Below are 20,451 nucleotides of genomic sequence, written 5' to 3' on the forward strand. Positions count from 1 at the left end.
TGCAGCTGGTGAAGCACAGGAGATGTGTGAGATCTTAATTGGATCACAGTAAGGATCCTTGCTGCTACATTCTGGAACAGCTATAATTTCTGGAGCAACTCCAAGGGAATCCCAGCATAGAGCAAATTACAGTAGTCCAGTCTGCAGGTGAGCATTGCATAGATCACTGTGACTAGGTGTGGGTGAGACAAGTAGAGGGCCAGCTGCTTTACCTGGCGAAGATGGAAAAAAGCCAATTTGGCACTCCCTGTGACCTGAGCTTTTATAGTTAAAGAGGCATTCAAGATCACACCCAGGCTCGGGACTTCAGCTAAAGGTGTCAATGTCACCCCATCCAATTTGGGCAACCAGTCATTTCCCATCAGTCCTTCAGTCCTCCCCAGGCCATCCACAGGACCTTCATCTGTGTACTTGACAGATTTTTAAGTACACAGAAAGATATTGGTTCATAAAAGAAAAACACTCATATTGAAAACAGAAGGTGATGACCAAGCATTCTTATTACACTCACAATACTGAGAGCAATTTAGAATCTATTGGGGAGAGGAAGATCTGAAAAATGATTGCACAAATCTCTTTTGGAGATTTCAGTCATGGGAGCTGGGTTCCATTCATCAATTTCCACCCACCTTCACAGATTTCAGATTTTATATCAATATATGAAGTGTGGACTTAAGTATCTCCTGAAAAAGGGAAATGAGCGTGTCTTGTCTGTGTGAGGAGCACCTACATCTCTGCAGGGGACATGCTCAAGCCCACACTTTGAACGTTAACACCATGCATGAATAAAAGGATGTATAATTCATTTGCACTTCATGCAATCATAAGTATTAGTGTCTGAAGCCACTTTATGAATACCTACAAAGGTAAGTAGTTCTTTCTGAAGGAGATTTGGTTGTCTCCTTAGAATCATAGAGTTGCAAGAGACCACTAGGGCCCTCAAGTCCAACTCCCTGCCATCTTTAAAGTGCAATACTTTTAATGCTTGATTCCACAGTTAGATAGTTGTTAACTGTTACATTATCTTTAAAACAAAGTTTGTCTCAACTTACTTCAAGTATTTTATCGCCGGTTTTAAGAGAATTTGTTCTTCCTGCTGGGCTGTCTTCTAAAACTTGCTTGATAAATATACCTTTAAGCTGTTCTCCGTTCTTCAGGCGCTTTATAACGGTATGTCCCCCGACAATACTAATGCCAAGGGGCACATAAGGATCTCGGAAAATTTCAACACTGAAGAATGCAAAACAATACCTTTGCTGAACTTAGTTCTGATGCAAATCTGAATACATTATTTTTTGTACTGTGTAACATAAACCTTTTAAAATGAGAACCAATGTGCATGGTACAGACAAACAGAAATTCACTAATACTTGTCATCTTCCACTCCTGAAACACGCAAGTTCACAGAATTCATGCTCCTACAGATCCTGTGTCTGATGTTATGACATGACTATATGATTAGAGCTTTCCATAGCAGAAAAACTATGCACTTTGTCATTTGACAAATTATGTTAAAGAACATAGAGATGATCACATGTTGATCCCAACATTTATTCTACATCACCTAATTCTATATTTGTTCTGTATTACATGCTCAGGACATGTACCAGTAAAGTGGCTGGTATATTTGCAGTAGCAATATTGCCTATTAAGGAACTTGGTGGCAAGTCTAGGCACTGACATCAGTCCCTTAAGGCTCACCTGGCAACTGCCTTACTGTCTGTTCTGTGCCAGACCAACAACATTTCTTTTTTACCCAAGATTGAATTAGCTTTTAATAATCTTTCCAGCTGTGTTATGATCTGCTTACCATATGCCTATGCTCTGTTTATTTTATACATAGTAGTCTGCAGTTTTTATGCCCCTGTGCTTTGTTTTAATGGCTTGTTTTTTATATTGATAGGTTATTATTTAATTGTAAACCACCTCAAGCAGGACTCTAGAAAGGTAAAATATTCTCACTATATAAATAAAGCTGTTCCACTAATCTCTTTTGCTGCATTTTCTGCCAGGCATTCTAGATCAGACTACAAAGTACTCGTCATGTATTTCATTTGCAATTGTCATTAATGGGTTTAAGGACTCTAGGACAATTTTCCAATGGTATACAGCCTGCTTTCTCTTGAGAAGGTAAATGAGAGGCTGCTGACAGAGCAACTTCAGGGTTTCTATGTTCTTCCCCAGTCTGGCTTCTGGTCGAGTTATGGAATGAAGACAGTCTTGGTTGCATTTGTGGTCAACAGTTATTTGCTGATAATGGACCTGCTGTGTTATGTAGACTTCCTTAAATAAATGAACAACAATTGGATCGTTATAATTCCTGAGGGTCTCTTCTCCCCAGAAGCAGCATTTTTGGGAAATCAGTGGGTTGTGATGGCAGAGAAAATGCAGTAAAGTTTTGTTCCTCTGACAGAAATGGTAAGTTTATATTTCTCCATATTTCAATGGAAATTCATTGCCACTTAAATAACGAACAGATGGACCAATGGTCTGATTTGTTATAAGGCAGTCATATGTTCGTTTTAGGCATATTCTTAAAATATACATGTGTGAAATTACCATATTTTAGACAGCTGCTAGCAAGATTAGAATGGCTGAAAGCAGACTCTGCATGCAGTAATCACAGAACTATCAAAATTAAATTTCATAAACCAGCTGCAATGAAAACCAGGAATGTTTATAGAAATCAGTGGAACTGATATAATAAACCTTTTCAGCAGGTCATCTGCTAAGCATTAATTTTATCTGCAGTAGTTAGCAAAGCTTACATCTACTTTATTGCTATTCTAGAATAGGTTAAAATATATGGTCAAGATAACAGAGTCTCGGGTGAAAGATGAAAAGTTCAGGCAAGTAAAAACTTCATGCTCAAGAGCCTCAAACATTTTTTTCAGGCAGAAGAAATATTGAAACATTTCTCAACATACGTCTGTGGTGGTCCCCAATGGCTGAATACTGGAGTTTCTTCCCCTTCCCCTTCTTCTCTCTCAGGCAATTCACTAAAAAAATTAAAACAGAAATATATTTCAGCTCCTCACATAAGCTACGCTGTATTTACATATGTAACAAAGTCTAGAATGAATATATAAAGTATGCAGATTCATGAGAACCTGCACTATGTGGCTCTGTCTATTCATAAAAAACAGTTACTAAAATAATAATACCTGAAAAATAAAGTGTCCTGAGCCACTGGAGCATCTGCTAGTCTATATATATAAAAAGCTAATGATAGTATGATAGTATTCCTCAGTAACTGCTGGGCCAATTCCTCTGAAAATTCCCAGCCATTATAGTCAGCCAGGTGAGAGTTGTTTTTAGATGTTCACATACCTGAAATTTCACACCTGGCCCAGGTAAAATGCCTTTTTCCTGGCGCTCCATGGTGAAGCACATGCAGCTGCCTGTGTGTAACTGTCACCCTTAGAATGTTCATGCAGCTTAGAATGTTCACTCAGATGGCCAGATATGAGCAGTGAAAACAGTACATAGGCAGTAACTCGAGTGGAAGTGAAACACATACACACACATACACATGAGGGAGAGGGAAGGGAGGGAGAGGGAGGGAGGGAGGGAGGGGTGGCATGCAAAGGAAGAGAGGGTGGGAGAGGAAAGGGATGGAGGGGGAGGCATGCAAGGGAAGAGAAGTGAGAGAGGGGAGAGAGTGAGGGGTGGCATGCAAGGGAGGGGAGGCAGGGGGCCCAGCATCTTGATATGACCCACCCACCCTAGCGGAGGGAAAGGGAAGGGAGGGAGGGGGAGGGGTGGCATGCAAGGAAAGAGAAGTGAGGGAGGGAAGAGAGTGAGGGGTGACATGCAGGGGATGGGAGGGAGGGGCCAGGCACCCTAGATTCCCTGAATACTGTGGTTACATTTAAGAAAACCAGGCACGCATTACTCAGGAGTAAGCTCAGTATAGCAACCGTGACATACTTTGAATGGCTGCATCGCGCCCCTCAGAGGGTTTCCTCAGAAGCGACACCCATTGCCACCAACCAAACTTACTCCCAGGTAAAGGATCATGACCAGCCAGCCTACATGTGTGGGAGAGGTGCCTTTCCATCCCCGCCCCGGAATGCGGGCCCACACATCACTGACATCGCACAGTATCAGGCTGCATGTTTGCATGAGCACATACTGCTGGCCTCTGCAATTGATTTGCTGCTACTGTTCCTTTCCCATTTCACCACAATAAGCCACAGCAATGCGTGGCCGGGCCCCGCTAGTAAGAAATAAAGATTTTCTGCCCCCTATGAGCACAAATATGCAAAGGTTGATTTTGCAAATTCAAGATAATGTAATTAATTGTTGCATGATATGGAGAGAGAGAGCGGAGCATATACTATATGCTTTCTTCTTTTCTTGGCTACTGCCTAACACAAGGATAGAATTCAGAGCCAAACATGTACATATACTGTAATTTGTTTTAATGACAGTACCACCAAAAAGTCCATATATAATAAGTCCTAAAAGTCTTGTATAATAATGCTTGTTACTGTACTGGAGTTTGGAGTTCATGGGGATGATAGGGCACATGACATCAGTACCTGACTCAAGGAAAAATAACCTTGCCTCTTGTTATGGTTGTCCAGTCTACCTTGTGGTACTTAGGATGGCTACAAGATAAGACAGGGTTTGCCCACAGTAGCTTGGTAAGATGGCGCCAATGACCAAATATCCTTCTCATTCTGCAGTCATCCACATTTAAGTTCAGTCATCACAGAGTAATTCAGTTACAAGTATGAAAAAGTGAGGAAGATTGATACCAGATATCATATGTAGGTGTGTGACAGACTGTATGGTAAAACTGCCATCAGGATCAATATGAGCTCCCTATCAGGGCTGGAGCGAGGAAGAACTGCGCCTGGGGCATGTGTGTGCCCTGCGCCTCTGCCACAACCCACCTGCCACATCCCCTCCACCCCCTGCACCGGCATGTGGCTGGTGCATTATGTTCCCCCTTTGCGTTACACCAGACTTGGGCATTATACAGCCCGCGGGCCACATCCGGCCCGCCGGATGACCCTGACTGGCCCGTATGACAGACCTGGCCTTGGCCTAAGAGGACCTGTTTAGAACCGCGCTGCTCATTCTTCCACTAACCCTCCCCCTTCCCCCCTGACTTGCCACTGCACTGGAAAGGGCCTCTGAGAAAGGCCACTCCCCTCGCGCAGTGGCTTCTGGGGCGTTCCCCTCCTTTGAAAGCCCCACAGAAGCTGGTTGTCTTGGTTGCCGGCTTCTGCGGGGCTTTCAAAAGTGCCTATCAAAAGCGCCTCACCCCCCACCCCCTTGCTGGGGAGCGAGGCGCTTTTGAAAGCCCCACAGAAGCCAGCAACCAAGGCAATCGGCTTCTGCGGGGCTTTCAAAAGCGCCAGTCGATGAAAAAAGTAGGTCAAGGGACTTAAGTCTCCCCACTTGCTTGATTGTAACAGTGGACAACTATGCAGGTAGGTTAAGCCTGTGATTCTTTGTGCCAAATAGTGTTGTATGCAGAACTGTTGCCACTGATTCCAAGTTGATCTGTGCACCTGTCTGTCACTTATCAGCCCCTATTATGCAGAATTGAGTTCAGCCTTTTGGCCTGGCCCTCCACAATATTTTCTGTTTCTTATGCGGCCCCATGGAAAAAATAATTGCCCACCCCTGAGCTACACCAATGCTCCCTATTGGAGGTAAATTTTTAAAAATCTGATAGTAAATGAACAGTACTAGAGGCCATCAAGATTACAGAATGCCATATGGAAGACTCCTGCAGTCATCCTATAGAATATTTAGCATTTTAAAACATTAATTATCATTTCAAATACAATCTTTCAATAATTATTTAATGAACACTGTGAGGCAGGTCAATATTACTCTCATACTATAAATAGCAGGTGAGAGTCAGTGGGATGCTTACCAGTCAGTAACTCTCTGGCTGAGGTACAATTTAAAGCACATATTTGTTTTGGCATATAGCTAACACTTGGGCATTGGTTTTCCACAAGAACCAGAGTAGGATAATGCTTAAGAGTAGTGGACTCTAATCTGGAGAACTGGGTTTGATTCCCCACTCTTCCACATGAGTGGTGGACTCTAGCTTGGTGAATCAGGTTTACACATGAAGTCCACTGAGTGACCTTGGGCTAGTTCTCTCAAAACTCTCTCAGTCCTACCTACCTCACAAAACGTCTGTTGTGGGGATGATAAGGGAAGGAATTTGTAAGTCTCTTTGAGACTCCTTACAGTTGAGAAAAGGGAGGCATAATTCCAAACTGTTTGAAATCTGGATCTTCCTGTTTTGTCCACAGAGGAATCTTCGATCCTCCATTAGTAACCTCTTAATAGTCCGTGGCCCCAAGGATGTTAGACTGGTCCTGACCAGAGCCAGGACCTTTTCAGTCCTGCCCCTAATCTGGTGGAACTATCTGTCTGCAGACACCATGGCCCTGTGGGACCTTCTTACCCTGTTTCCCCTAATATAAGACATCCCCGAAAAATAAGACATAGTAGAGGTTTTGCTGAAGTGTGAAATATAAGGCATCCCCCGAAAGTAAGACATAGCAAAGTTTTTGTTTGGAAGCATGCCCGACAAACAGAACACAGGAAAAATAAGACATCCCCTGAAAATAAGACATGGCACATCTTTGGGAGCAAAAATTAATATAAGACACTGTCTTATATTCGGGGAAACACGGTAGTTCTGCAGGACCTGTAAGATAGAGATGTTACACCAGACCATAAATCCAATTGTCCATCTTGCTGGCTTCCCAATTTCCAGTTTGTACATCCACTGTGTAACCCTTCATCTCTCCTCCTCCTAGAAAAATTTAGAAAGGAAATAACCAGGAAGAGAGATGATATATTATTAAGCTTGAGTCTTAAAACCCCTTTTGGGTTGCCATCTATTTGCATTTAATTTTAAAATTAGTTATAAGATAGTATTGGAATTTTAACATTTTTAACTTTGTAAACCATCCTGTGTCTGGTTCCGGCTGCGAAAGGTGGGATACAAATATAAAATTTAAAAAAAACCTATTTTCACACAGCAAATTCTGTGTGGAATATAATATAAATATAAAATAAAACTCTTTCCACACAGCGAATCCTGAGCGGGTTACAGTTTCTCAACAGAGAATGAACCCGGCAAAGCCCCGAGCCCTTTGCAAGGTTGGCAGTCCCATGGACAGCAGCGCATTGCCAGGGCGCACGACTTTGCATGGAGGTGTGCTTATTTGGGGGGAGCTTTTCTCAGAAACTTTGGTTCCTCTGATGCAACTAGGCAGGAAGACACACAGGCTCCCCCAGAGCCTTGCTGGAGCCGTTAGTGCCTGTGTGGCTCCGCAGATGGGAGCCAGGAGGGGAACAAAAAAACCTGCAGTCACATAACGGGCTTTGCAGCTGTGGCTGTTCACTCAGCCCTGGCTGCAAGGCAAGTTAAAACAAAAGAATCATACATAGTGCAATTGTTGTAAAGCCCAGGTTGGGGAGGAAATGCGGAGTGGATCTGCGTTAGGATCAGGATCCATGCAACATTCCCCATCAACCCAGGTTTTTTATTGGTGTTATCTGGGCCCGCTAGTTCTATATAAATGCTAAATATTGTACAGTGGCTGAAGAGACCTTGGTATTTCTTGAATTTTATGTTTATTTATGGCTATTCATGAAAACTATTCTAGTTTAACTTAGTACCCAAAAATCCACTAGACATTTTCATCCAAGAAACTCCTTCATACCTAGACAGCCCTCTAGACAGAGTAGAATCCTGGCTGCTGGAAAAGTCATAGTCTTTAGCCTTCGATGTACTTTTTTCAGCAACTTCAAGATCAGTGTTGATGCACAGAAGATCTTTATGGTCACTTTGTGTCTCCGCATCTTGCCATAAGAGATTAGTTATTATTCCATTACAGTGAAATTTAGATGCAAACGGCCAAACAGGGAATACAGATAGCATTATGAGTAGGAAATGTGAACTCAAGAAGGGAAACAAAATACACATTAGACAAACTTGCATAAAATAAACATAGGAACTTAGACAATTGCTTCTGAAAGCATAACATTTGTGCCTATTTGATCAGCACCAGCAATAGTGGAAACAGACATTGCCATGGATATAGACCAGCTACCAAAATGGCAACTTCACACTAAATCTCCTCACTTTCTCCACAACATCTAGATGACTGACATAATTTACCAGTAATGCACGTTGTTCCTCTGTCCCCACCAGTTACAGCCAAATGTGAAACAAAGGAGGCCAAATGTTGCAATGAATATTGCAATGTTATCTCATTAAGCCTGTATGAAAAGAACTTGACTCAAGGGTGCTGTTTTTGGCAACATGCCCAGTTTAATGTTTGCTTCTGTTTTGACAAAAGTAGTGCCATTTCAAATCCTGAAAATGTACTACTAATTATTATTAATAAATCACTATTCAAAACTCTCAGTGGTGGAATACACTCCAACTCATGTTTTACCATCCAGTTGCAATCATACCTACATTTCCTCATGTTACAGCTCTTGCATATCACCAACAAAGTACCTGACAAAAATTCAAAATTCTTTGAAATACTGAATATTGTAAGCAAAATGAAGTGTGCAGACAGCCAGATTTCTAAAATGTACTATCATCACTGAATCTGGCTTTTCTACGATTAAAGCCAACTTATCAAACTATTGTCCATCAGAAGAGGAAGCTATGTATTTAGTAAATACAATAAATTGTCGAAGGCTTTCACGGCCAGATTCAACTGGTTGTTGTGGGTTTTCCGGGCTGTGTGGACATGGTCTGGTAGATCTTGTTCCTAATGTTTCACCTGCATCTGTGGCTGGCATCTTCAAAGGTGTAGCACAAAGAAAAATGTGTTACACAAGGAACAAGATTAGCCCAGAAAACCCACAACAACCAAATACGGTAAACTTTCCTTTCCTTTAATTGGATTTATATCTCACCCTACCCAGCCAAAGACTGGGCTCAGGGTGACTTACCCATAGTCAAAATATAATCAGTACATAATACAGTAGTTGATACAATAATCAATACCATCTATAAATAATACATAGTACAATGAGCAATGTAAATAATTTAAATCAGAACAATAAATAGTTAACATTTACAAAATATACACTTAGGCACCTTTTCATTTTATGAGGCACACAAAAAATGCCAGCTGAATATTTTTTGCTGATTACTTACTAGTCTCCTGACCATTTAGCATACTGTTTGGTTGGTTGTATTTTGCTAAGCCTCCAGGGAGTAGTGAACTGTTATCTGTGTTTTCTTCAGGCTTCAGAGAAAGAAAAAAATATGAAGGCAATTTAAAATGGAAATCCACTGGCATTGACTTATGCTGCAAAAACAGGCTAAGATTACTGCAAAAATGAATTTGAAACTAATTCAATATAAAGCTATTATGACCAAATCTATGACCACAAAAATAATTCTGTTTTCCATATAATATTTACTGCAACTTGCTTTATTTATGCTGTACGTCACAATAGCAACAAAATCCAGTACAGATCCTTTTATTAGTTTCAGCATTTATCTATTTGGATGTCTGAGTTAGCTCTATAATTAATAAATTAATAGCTGTATCTGTTATTAACTTTTTTCAGATGGACATGACAAAAGGAAATACCTTGTTCCACCCCAATATCTCACATTAACAGTTTTTACCCTGTTCTCTTTACTGGACATGCTGTGGAGTACCTTTTCAGCTCTAATATCCATCATGTCACTCAATTCTGGAACCTTAGAAAATGCTAGTTCCATTGCTCTTTGCCTTGTAGTATCAAAGGCCACCTCAGTAGTTGCAGCAAGCTCATTTGTATCTGATGGCACACAATTGTAATAATCCTGGTCCAGATAATATTCTTCATCCACTAGCATCTCTCGCTCTTCAAGATCCTTCACTGAAGCCTTCAAAAACTCATGCATTTCCCATGCCTCCTTGTCAACATCTGTCTCATTTTGAGAAAGTTGAAATTCTCTCCCCAAATCCAGGACTGGTTCATCAACGAGTTCTTCTTTAGAGAAAGATACATCTCTGGAGTTCTGCATAAAACATCAAAGCAGATCACTGTAGTAGCCCTAAAAATTCTCTTTTAAAAAAATATTCAACGTTTACAAATCTTAGACTTTGTAACTTCTGCCTCATGGTCTGGGAAATATTTTCACTATTTTCTTCTTAAACTATTTCACAGTATTTATAAAGTAGAAATGTACAGTTGAACAATTTATCATCTTATTTCTCATACCATCCAAAAAGGGAGATAATTAAGTTCAAAGAAGCAACACTTCATAGAAGACTTTAGAAAGCAAATTTCAGCTAATTCCTGGGACATAAAATTGCTAAGCAAAGTAAGAAAATAAGTCAAATAACAGAATCTGAACATGTCTAACTGAAGGAAACTAACAGTTAAATCCTAAACAGAGCTAAATCATTCTAAATCCACCAGTCAATAGGTTGAAAAGCGTGACACTTCTGTAAATACTGTTATATATAGTCTGCTACTTTTTATAGGGCATCTGTTTCATGACTGTGGAGGCAGGATTTCTTCTATCACCCTGGGGGGGGGGGCATTCTTTGAGAGGCAGGTGAGATTTTGGCCAGTGGCTTGGAGACCGTGGTGAAATGGTTGAAGCAGCGCTGGCTGAAATTAAATCAAAGATGAGGGTTGTGTGCCTGAGCTGGGGAGGAGCAGAAGGAGACTGCCACTTTCCAACTCTTGATACTGTGCAGTTAACACCTATGCCAACTGTCAATAGTCTGGGAGCGATCCAGGACACTTCTGCTGGTACCTACCACAATACTAGAACCAGGGGGCATTCATTGAAAATGCTGGGGGGAAGAATTAGGACTAATAAAAGGAAACACTTCTTCACGCAACGTGTGATTGGTGTTTGGAATATGCTGCCACAGGAGGTGGTGATGGCCACTAACCTGGATAGCTTTAAAAAGGGCTTGGACAGATTTATGGAGGAGAAGTCAATCTATGGCTACCAATCTTGATCCTCCTTGATCTCAGATTGGAAATGCCTTAGCAGACCAGGTGCTCAGGAGCAGCAGCAGCAGCAGAAGGCCCTTGCTTTCACCTCCTGCATGTGAGCTCCCAAAGGCACCTGGTGGGCCACTGCGAGTAGCAGAATGCTGGACTAGATGGACTCTGGTCTGATCCAGCAGGCTAGTTCTTATGTTCTTACCTGTCTCAATTAGCCTCAGTGATCCATGCAACAGTCACTAGGTTAGAACTACTGCAACTAACGCCACACAGAAGTGTCCTTGAGGATGCTTTGGAAACTCCAACTGGTGTAAAATGCAGCAGCTCGGGTCCTCACTGGGAACCCGTAGGGGACACACATCCAGTTACTGCTGTACCAACTGCACTGGTTCTGGGTGGAGTACCAAATCAAGTTCAGGATTCTGGTATTATTAAAGGCCTAAGCCAGTGATGGCAAACCTTTTTGAGAGCGAGTACCCAAACTGCAACCCAAACCCCACTTATTTATCGCAATGTGCCAACATGGCAATTTAACCTGAATACTGAGGTTTTAGTTTAGAAAAAACAGTTGGCTCCAAGGTGTGCGTTACTTGGGAGTAAGCTCGGTGCTAGTCGGTGGCTTTGCTTTGAAGCAACTGGGCAACTCTTCCAACGGGTGAATCACGGCCCTAGGAGGATTTACTCAGAAGCAAGCCCCATTGCCAGCAACTGAGCTTACTCCCAGGTAAAGGATCACACTTTAGTTCTTCGCATGAAAATCAGTGGGATTTAACAGCGCCTAATGGGGTTACCTACACTGCTTCCCCAAAACTAGGTCTTAAGTTTAATGCTAATAATCAAGCCCAGCAGCCCAGGCCAACCTAGATGTGTGTGTGTGTGGGGGGGGGGGACTCTGTTTGCGCGTGCCCACAGAGAGGGCTCTGAGTGCCACCACTGGCACCCGTGCCATAGGTTCGCCACCACGGGCCTAAACAGTCCAGGGCCATCGAATCTGCAGGACTGCCTCTCAATACGTTTCCCAAAGAGCGCTACATTCAACAAATAACAACTTGGTCTGAAAGCTGATGGCTGTTTTCAACCAGGATCAGAGCTTTCTTGGCTCAGGCCCTGGTCTGGTGGAACTCTCTGTCAAGTGAGACCTGGCCCCTGCAAGACTTAGTACAGTTCTACAGCTCTGTAAGATGGAGCTGTTCTGCCAGGCTTAGGGCTGAGGACAGCAATGGCATCCATGTAGCTGGCCTCCCTTTCCCTTCCCCAGATAAATGTAGGTTGGATAGGAAGGTGGTAGGGTTGCCAACTCCTGGTAAGGAAATTCCTAGAGTTTGGGATTGTGGTGCCTGCAGAAGGTGGGGTTGAGCAGGGAAAGGAGCTCTGGGGGTATAATGCCATAGGCTCCACCTCCAATGCAGTCATTTCCTGTAGGGAAACTAGGGTTCCCACCTCTGGGTGGGGACTGGAAATCACTCAGAGCTACTACCGCTCTTCAGATGATAGATCAGTTCCCTTGGAGAAATGGCTGCTTTGGAGGATGAACTCTATGGAATTATATACTGTTGAAACAGCTTCTCTCCCCAGATCTTATCCTCTCAAGGCTCTAACCCCCAAAACTCCTAGCATTTCCAAACCTGGATCTGGCAACTCTAAGGAGAAAAGGAAAAGGGAGGGTCTATAGGAACTTTCAAGAAACGGAAAAAGGACATTGCGAGGCAGGGGAAATTGAGATGACATCCCACAAGTCCTTGCTGGTTCTCACTTGTATAATAAGATATTTATAATACATGCATTTATAATTTTTCAGATTTCAGTCTCTCCAGGTACTTAGAAATTACATCTCTCAGCTGTAGATATAAAGTAGAACTGTTCAGGATATATTTCTTATAATAGAAATATGCTCCATTATAACAGAATGATTCAGGGAGATGTTTTACTAGTGAGAACAAGACTGTGGATTATACTATAAATGTGCGCTACCTGTTTCTGTATGTTTTTATTTTGCTCTCACCAAATTATATTCCTACTTATGTAGTACATTTCACATATTGTTTCACATATCATGTTTTATACCTATACTTTGTTTTAGATTTCTGCAATCCTAGTTTTATTAGTTGTTTATTTGACATTTCCTAATACTGCTGATTGCACTGGTTTACATTATGTAATCCTCCTTGTTTAAGTGAGAAAGGCCAATAGGCAGCAGACAGGTTGGTCCTACACTTGCATGGAACTGCTCAAGCATGGACTCAAAATGCCAGTTACTGGTTACTTTTTTTATTATTACAATCAGAAGTACCTATTCAAACACTCAATCTTTGCAGAACTTGTTGGAATTACAGCTATTCTAAAACTACTACAGCCAGAACCCTTGTCATAGTATTTTTTTTCCTTAAACAAACCAAAACAGTTACAGACAATTTAAAACCATATACTGGCTTAGTTCGGATGTAAGTAAAAATCACAGTTTGCCACTGTGGGCAGTAAGTATAGGGGTCATCAGACTTGCACGTTCCCTCTACTCCTTGCATAAGACCAGCAAATTAGAGATTTCTTTTCTTGCAACAAAACACAATTTGTATTCACATTGTATGCAACGTTGCAAATTTTGACATCATAGGCCTGAGGATCCGTGACTCGGTAGCCTCTTGAATTTGGATTGTTGCCAACTAATATTCCAATTTCAGCTCTTGGATCTAGTTTTCCTCTTCTTCTCTCTTTGGGACTGAGTCCCATTTAAAGAATACTATGATGGATATCCAAAATGGAAAACAAGGGTCCAGGAACACTACCTCACAGGTCTACAGTTCTACAATAGGCAGTTCACAAAAAGCTCTATACGCACAACACACACACTCTGTCTAAAAAAGAAAAACTTAAACCTCTAAAGCTACATTCACTGCATTGATTTAAGTAGAATTATTTATAGATTAGTACATTTGAAAAAGGAACTCTTTCACTTTTCTATCTGGAAGGACAAACTCTCCAGTATCTACAAATCCCAGTTTAAACTGAATGAAAATAAATAATCAACAGATACCTTTGAAGCTTTGAGGAGTACTGATAATTCAGTATTATCGATTTGTGCTGGAGATACAGAATTCCTGGCAATACTTTTTGGCTCCATAATGCAATAAGCTTCACTCTGTCTACTTTCTCCCTTTAAAAACCACACAAACACACATACTAATCAGCATAATACCAAAGCCCAAATTTTGAAACAGAAGGGAATAAGCAAGAATCTGACTCATAAAGAACACAGCTGCAAAGAAAACCAAAACGATATTGTGAAAGGTGAACTGGAAATATACTAGTCAGAACTGGAATAGTACAAAACATAGCAATATATAACAAACTGTTGAGAGAATGGTAAAGAAGGCTAAACATATGTGCTAAATAAAAGTTACGGTATGCTCTTACTGATTTTACTTCCTCTGCTTTGGCTTAAGTTCTGATGTAAATAAAATGAACCAAAATTGGGATACATTTTAGAAGAGTTTGGATTTATACCCTGCCTTTCTCTCCCGTAAAGAGTCTCAAAGCAGCTTACAAACTCCTTCCCTTTCTCTCCCCACAACAGACACCTTATGAGGTAGGTGGGCTGAAAGAGTTCTGTGACAACTGTAACTAGCTCAAGGTCACCCAGCAGGCTTCATGTGTAGGAGCAGAAAAATTAAGGCAGTTCACCAGATAAGAATCCGCTACTCATGTGTAGGAGTGGGAAATCAAATCTGGTTCTCCAGATTAGAGTCCATCACTCCTAACCACTACACAATTCTAATTCTATGCCTTTACTAGGCTGAGAAGAACTTAGAAACATATTCTTAATTACTCTTTAATGTTATGTTTTAAACTCTTGGGGGTTCAGCGAGTGATCTAGCAGCACCCAATTCTTTATCATTGTTAAAGCTAACTTAGGTGTGGCCCGGGTCAGAAGAATAAAACATTTATTCTGCTTTTTGATGGGAAAGCAGAATAATTTTAAAAGTTTTACATCAGCACCAACACCCCAACAATATTCATATTCTTTTCTGAAAAGATAGATAATTTCTCTTGATCCTACCATTCCATGTTGCATCTTGTTGAATTTTCAGCAATTGCATCACAACAAGCAGAGAAACATTGCTACAATGATCTGAAGAAACTATGATGCCACCTCATGCTTGGCAATAAACCAGAGGTCCCCAACTTTTGGAGTCTGTAGGCACATTTTGACATGGCATGGTGGGCGCAACAACAAAATGGCTGCCACAAAATGGATACAGCAGGAGGTGGAGTAGCCACAAAATGATTCCCACAGCTTAACCTCAGCAACACATTGTAGATCCTTGGGTTATGGTGGAAGCTACTGCCAAAGCAACATTTTTAAAATCTGCAACATCAAATCTCCAGTAGTCAATCAGAGGTCTCGCTGGGCAAAACCCCTACCTGGCCCCATTCACTTCTTTAAAATACTTGGTGTGTGCCAGAAAAAGTGTCAACAGGTGCCAAGGAGCCCACAGTCACCGTATTGGGGTTTCTTTATTAAGTCTTTGTGCTTCTGAATTATTATCAACAAAAATAGTTTTGTCATTAAAGAACAGTGGTGTGTGTGCCATAATACAATACTTGAATTTCAGGAATTGAACTTCAATTGAACTTCAGAAAGGCAACTTCCTTGTCTACCCCATCTCCCTGCAGTCTCCTTTCTCCCCCACCCCAACCCCCAACCCATTGGGCTCCTGCAGGTCAGTGGACTCTTCAAGGACAATTGGGGGCAAAGTGGGGGCCTGTAGCATGAGAGACATCATTGGCAAAAATCAGCATCCCTTCTCTGCAAATGGAAATGTTGCTCCATCAGAGGATTTGTCGATAGAACAGGACCTTAGCTGTCATGCCACCAAGTTGAAAGATGTCTAAGAAATATCTGGTCCAACAACTGACTATTAAACAATGTATATTCTTCCAATTAATTCAATTCTGAACAGATCAGTCCAAGTTATCATGTACCACAAGAGAAGAATATGCTCTAACAGGATCCCATACATTTTAGGAAATGGCTATATGTCATGGGTACAGGCTCTTTAATCAATCCTAGCTTGCCAGTGAATCTTGCTGGGGGGTGGGGGATGTTCTCAGTTATGAATACAGGGTGGAAGCAATATTAGCAACAGAATCTTCTCAGTTGTGGCACCTTTTAGCGTCTCATGACCATGAACAGGCTCAACAAACTTGGCTACATATGGCACTTGAAAACTGCTTTTCCAGCTTCAAGAAGTTTTTGACTGACTGTCTGATTGTTTTTGGCATGTTGTCTTGTTTATATTGTTGCAATTTGATTTTAAAATACAGTGCTTTAAAACTGTACAGTAAGCTACTCTAAAAGACTTGCAGAATTACTAAATGGGCTAGCAACTTGAAAATGGATTACATACAAAAATAGAATCAGACCCTGAGAATAAGTGCAGGAAAGTCATCATCAAGGGTCTTCAAATAAATTTTATCTTGTTCTTTTAGCATATATATTATCTTCCATCTCCAGTTATATCAATTTGGGATATCCAAGTAGAGGTGAACCTAAGGTGTGTGCCAGAAAAAGAACCTAAGAACTATATCTGCTCGCAGTCAGTTCCTCTTGGCATCCATAGCAAATTCTATTCAAATTAAGTTTTGTTGAATTGGAAAAATAAGGTATAACAGAAAACAACAGCCCTTACCACCAAAGGTTTACAGATTCCAAGACGAACATTCCCTGGAGGTGCAGATTTCAACACTTCTACAGCCTCTGGAAGACTGGTATTGTGCAAACTTTTTTCATTTACAAAGACCAGGCGATCACCAGGGAAAAGTTCACCTCCACACTCAGCCACTCCATTTGGCACCAGTGAGCTGATCACAATGGCTGTCTGTGTTGGATCTAAGGGATCCTGTAAAAGATACAAAGAAAATAAGCATCAGCCTTTAAAAAGAATCACATTTGATTAATGCTGACATATCAGTGAAGCATAGTTTACCACAACCAGAAAACAATTATCTCATTGCATGAAGAGGAAGGAAGGAGAAAAATAGGGAGCAAAATGACTCCAGGTATTTCACAGGCTCATTCACAGCAGAAAAGCATTGTTTGTTATGCCAGAAACATGCCTCCATGTCTGTCAACGGTTAAAAGTTTCTGGAGTTTCTCAAACATATTATGCATTCACAGAAGGTATTGGTAGGCATTTGCCTTGATCAGAAAAGCTTGGCATACACACTGGCTTCAGACTGAAGAACTAGGTTTCATCACTAGAGGCAGAAATTTAGCATCTTCTTCCAAACAAATGGGTGACCAATATTGTCCCTGCCCTTACTGGACCTGACCATATTAATAAAAAAATAATTTGGTTATTTCATAAGTGATAGGCTTTAGGCATAATAATATCTGACACATTTGTCTCTTAAAATGGTTTTCCTAGAGCTTCACCAGAACAAACGCTGCCCTTTAAAATTATTATTTCAGGTTAAAAAGCGAGCCTTTAAAAATATTCTATTAGTTCTGAGGTAGTCAGCTGCTATCATATAAACAAGTTAAAACCTAATTAAGCAGAAAAAGTAGCATACAAATAACCAGCAAGGAAAATAAAGGATTTATTTACCAAAAGTTATAATTACACTATCATTTTCAACCAGAGGGAGCTCTTGTACAGGAAGAGAAGAGAAACTACATAATGGGAAAATGAATCAGTCCAGAGCACTCACTTCTGTGCAGAGAAACTGCAATATGGATAGCAATGTAGCTTGCTGGGGGAAAATACTAATAGTTACTTTATTTTCTAGTTGAGCAATACTAGGTTCAAAAATTTTACAATTTCTGTGCTCTGGGGAATCACAAGATCAGGTTTACCAAATCTGGAATGGGGAATTCCTTGAGATTTTGGGGTGGAGCCGTGGGTAGGCAGATTTTGGGGCAGGGAAGAGCTCAAAACAGTATAATGCAATACAGTCAACCCTCCAAATAGAGTTGCCAACCTCCAAGTGGTACCTGAAGATCTTCTGCTATTACAATTGATCTCCAGATGATCCAGATCAGTTACACAGAGGGAAATCAGTTACACAGAGGTGTACTCTATGACATTATACCCTCCCCTCCCCAAATCCTGCCTTACCCAAAATCCCCAAAGTATCCTTAAGAGGGTGGGGGTGGAAAGACAAAGAATTGAAAGATCCTGCAGGTGGAAGACTAGAAGGTGCTTTGGGAGAGGGAAGGAGGGAGATTAGCAATGCATAGAACTTGATATCTTTGAACATCTTCTCAAGAACCTTTAGCTCCCTCTCCTCTTTGCTTGCCAAAGTCTAACCTGACTAATAGCTGTAGTTTTCATCTTACCAAGGGCTGTGATTCCACTCTGAGGTCCTCTCTGTTTCCCCTACCTTGTAGTAGCAGCATAATTGTGGGCATGGGGCATGCACACTACAGAATGAGCCATCTCTTCCAGGCAATTTCACTACATTTGCAACCTATGTCTGGATCAGCAGTTAATAAAATGCTTCTATATTACTTTCTGAGCTCAGGTAACCACTGAAAAACAGAATTGCATTTCTGAGGCATTTAGGAGAAAGGGGAACTTATAAATATTTTAAACAAATTCCCCATGCAAAGCTCTTTATGCAACCCATCTTTGGTTAATGAAGGAGGCATAATTAAAATGCTGAATTCAGCTGGAGAGCCATTTTGCACAATCCCTTTTAGCGTGGAACAGGAACTGTATGATTCTGGATTCAGCTTCTGCCACGTCACAAAAAGTAAAGTATGAATGAGGTCAAATCTGAATGCTGCCTGCAAATTTATAATACACTGTATTAACCAATATGCCAGTAACTACAGGAGTTTACTGAATTCAGTATTTAAGGCTTCTGTTAGTCTACAGAGTTAAATGTGCACTTTAACTTAGCAAAGCCTTACTGAAAAGGTCCTCTGCTCTGTTCTAATTGGAAACTAAATTCCCAATGGCATGAAGCTTTCTTAGATCCCAGACTCCACTAAAATTATACATACACTCCAAGAACTATTTATTTGTTTGTTTGTTTATATTTTTAATTTCTAGACCGCCCTCCCCCGAAGGGCACAGCTTGGTGAACAACATAAAATTATACAATATCATAAAATCCATTCAGTTAAAAACATTGAAAATTAACAATAAATACTAAAAAAAGGAACTTATGTACAACAGATGGCGGTAAAAACAAAAACAAAAACCCACCCCACCCCCCAAGCCTGGATCGCCTGGGGTCGTAATCAACCCAGCTGGCCAAATGCCTGGCGGAACAGGTCCGTTGTACAGGCCCTGCGGAAGCTTTGTAGGTCCCGCAGGACCCTGGTCTCCCTAGGGAGCCTGTTCCACCAGAGAGGGGCAACGGCCATAAAAACCCTGGCCCTAGTAGAGGCCAGCCAGATGTGTTTTGGGACGGGGACCTCCAGTAGGTTCCCCTTCGAAGATCAGAGGGACTTAATGGGGTATTATAGGGAGACATGGTCCCTCAAGTATGTAGGTCCAAGGCCATATAGGCCACCAGGAACTCCTAACTCTTGCATTTTAAAATAATGAATCTGTATTCAGATTATAATCAATATCTTTCCTTTCAGATATTAATTTTATCTGTGTCTTCATCTACATTCTTTCATTCTTTATTTCTAGATAAAAGCATTAAGTGGCACAGACAATGTTTATCAGTTAGCTTTAGCTAATTATCTATCAGATTTTGTTATCTGAGGAAATTTTTAACATGGTGTACCAATCAAATGCAAGAAAGCCATAACAATGAAGGATGGATTTATTAGAAAGGGTGTAAGATTTCAGATTCAAAGGGTGTAAGATTTCAGTATTGGCCAACAGAGGGCACTAACAGACCAATAGCATCATCTTTCACTAACCATATTAAACATTGGTAGCTTGTGATATTTTGTCTAATCATCAATTTAGGATCTCCCTTCCCCCGCTCCCCAAGGCCACAGAACAATAATCTGTATCTAATTGTTTTGCAACTAAGGCTTTATGGAGAACAGGCACTGTATATGGTTTTTAGAAACACATGTACCACCATGCAGCAGATAACAATTCTTGCCATTTGATCTCAGATTAATTTCAATACTCTTTGAGCTCTTCATTCAGACAGATCAACTTCCAGAAGAAAGTTGACACATTCAAGTCACAAAATATCCACTGCCACAAAAATGTTTATATGCAAATACATTTTTAAAAACACATATACACACAGCAAAGATGACCTAAATGATCTTAAAACAAATAGTGTCTGAACACTTTTACCAATGGAATCTTTTGCTAGGATCAATATGCCACATTTTGTATACCAGAGTCAAGAAAAATACCTCAGAGTTCAGAAGTTAAAATAATACATTTTGAAAAGGCATCATTTAAGGCACTAAATGAATTAGGTGGACTCTTCAACTCTATTTTGGACTCCTTCTCCAAAGTCAGTATTTTTCAAGTAAACTTTTAAACCTCCATA

The 20,451-nt window shown here is 40.8% G+C and overlaps 1 protein-coding gene across 8 annotated transcripts in view; it reads right to left on the bottom strand.

Moving 5' to 3' along the window:
• PATJ (PATJ crumbs cell polarity complex component) overlaps nucleotides 1-20,451 on the bottom strand; it is a 211,710-nt gene that overhangs the window by 117,385 nt on the left and 73,874 nt on the right. For all 8 annotated transcript variants that reach the window (XM_048496111.1, XM_048496109.1, XM_048496108.1 and 5 more), the window contains 7 exons: nucleotides 16,662-16,871; nucleotides 14,006-14,125; nucleotides 9,683-10,027; nucleotides 9,170-9,260; nucleotides 7,713-7,851; nucleotides 2,928-2,999; nucleotides 1,053-1,230 (listed from right to left, as the gene is read on the bottom strand). In XM_048496111.1, coding sequence (XP_048352068.1) covers nucleotides 1,053-1,230; nucleotides 2,928-2,999; nucleotides 7,713-7,851; nucleotides 9,170-9,260; nucleotides 9,683-10,027; nucleotides 14,006-14,125; nucleotides 16,662-16,871 — 1,155 coding nt within the window. The remainder of the gene's footprint in view (nucleotides 1-1,052; nucleotides 1,231-2,927; nucleotides 3,000-7,712; nucleotides 7,852-9,169; nucleotides 9,261-9,682; nucleotides 10,028-14,005; nucleotides 14,126-16,661; nucleotides 16,872-20,451) is intronic.

Source organism: Sphaerodactylus townsendi, linkage group LG05 (assembly GCF_021028975.2).
Source record: "Sphaerodactylus townsendi isolate TG3544 linkage group LG05, MPM_Stown_v2.3, whole genome shotgun sequence".
NCBI lineage: Eukaryota > Metazoa > Chordata > Lepidosauria > Squamata > Sphaerodactylidae > Sphaerodactylus > Sphaerodactylus townsendi.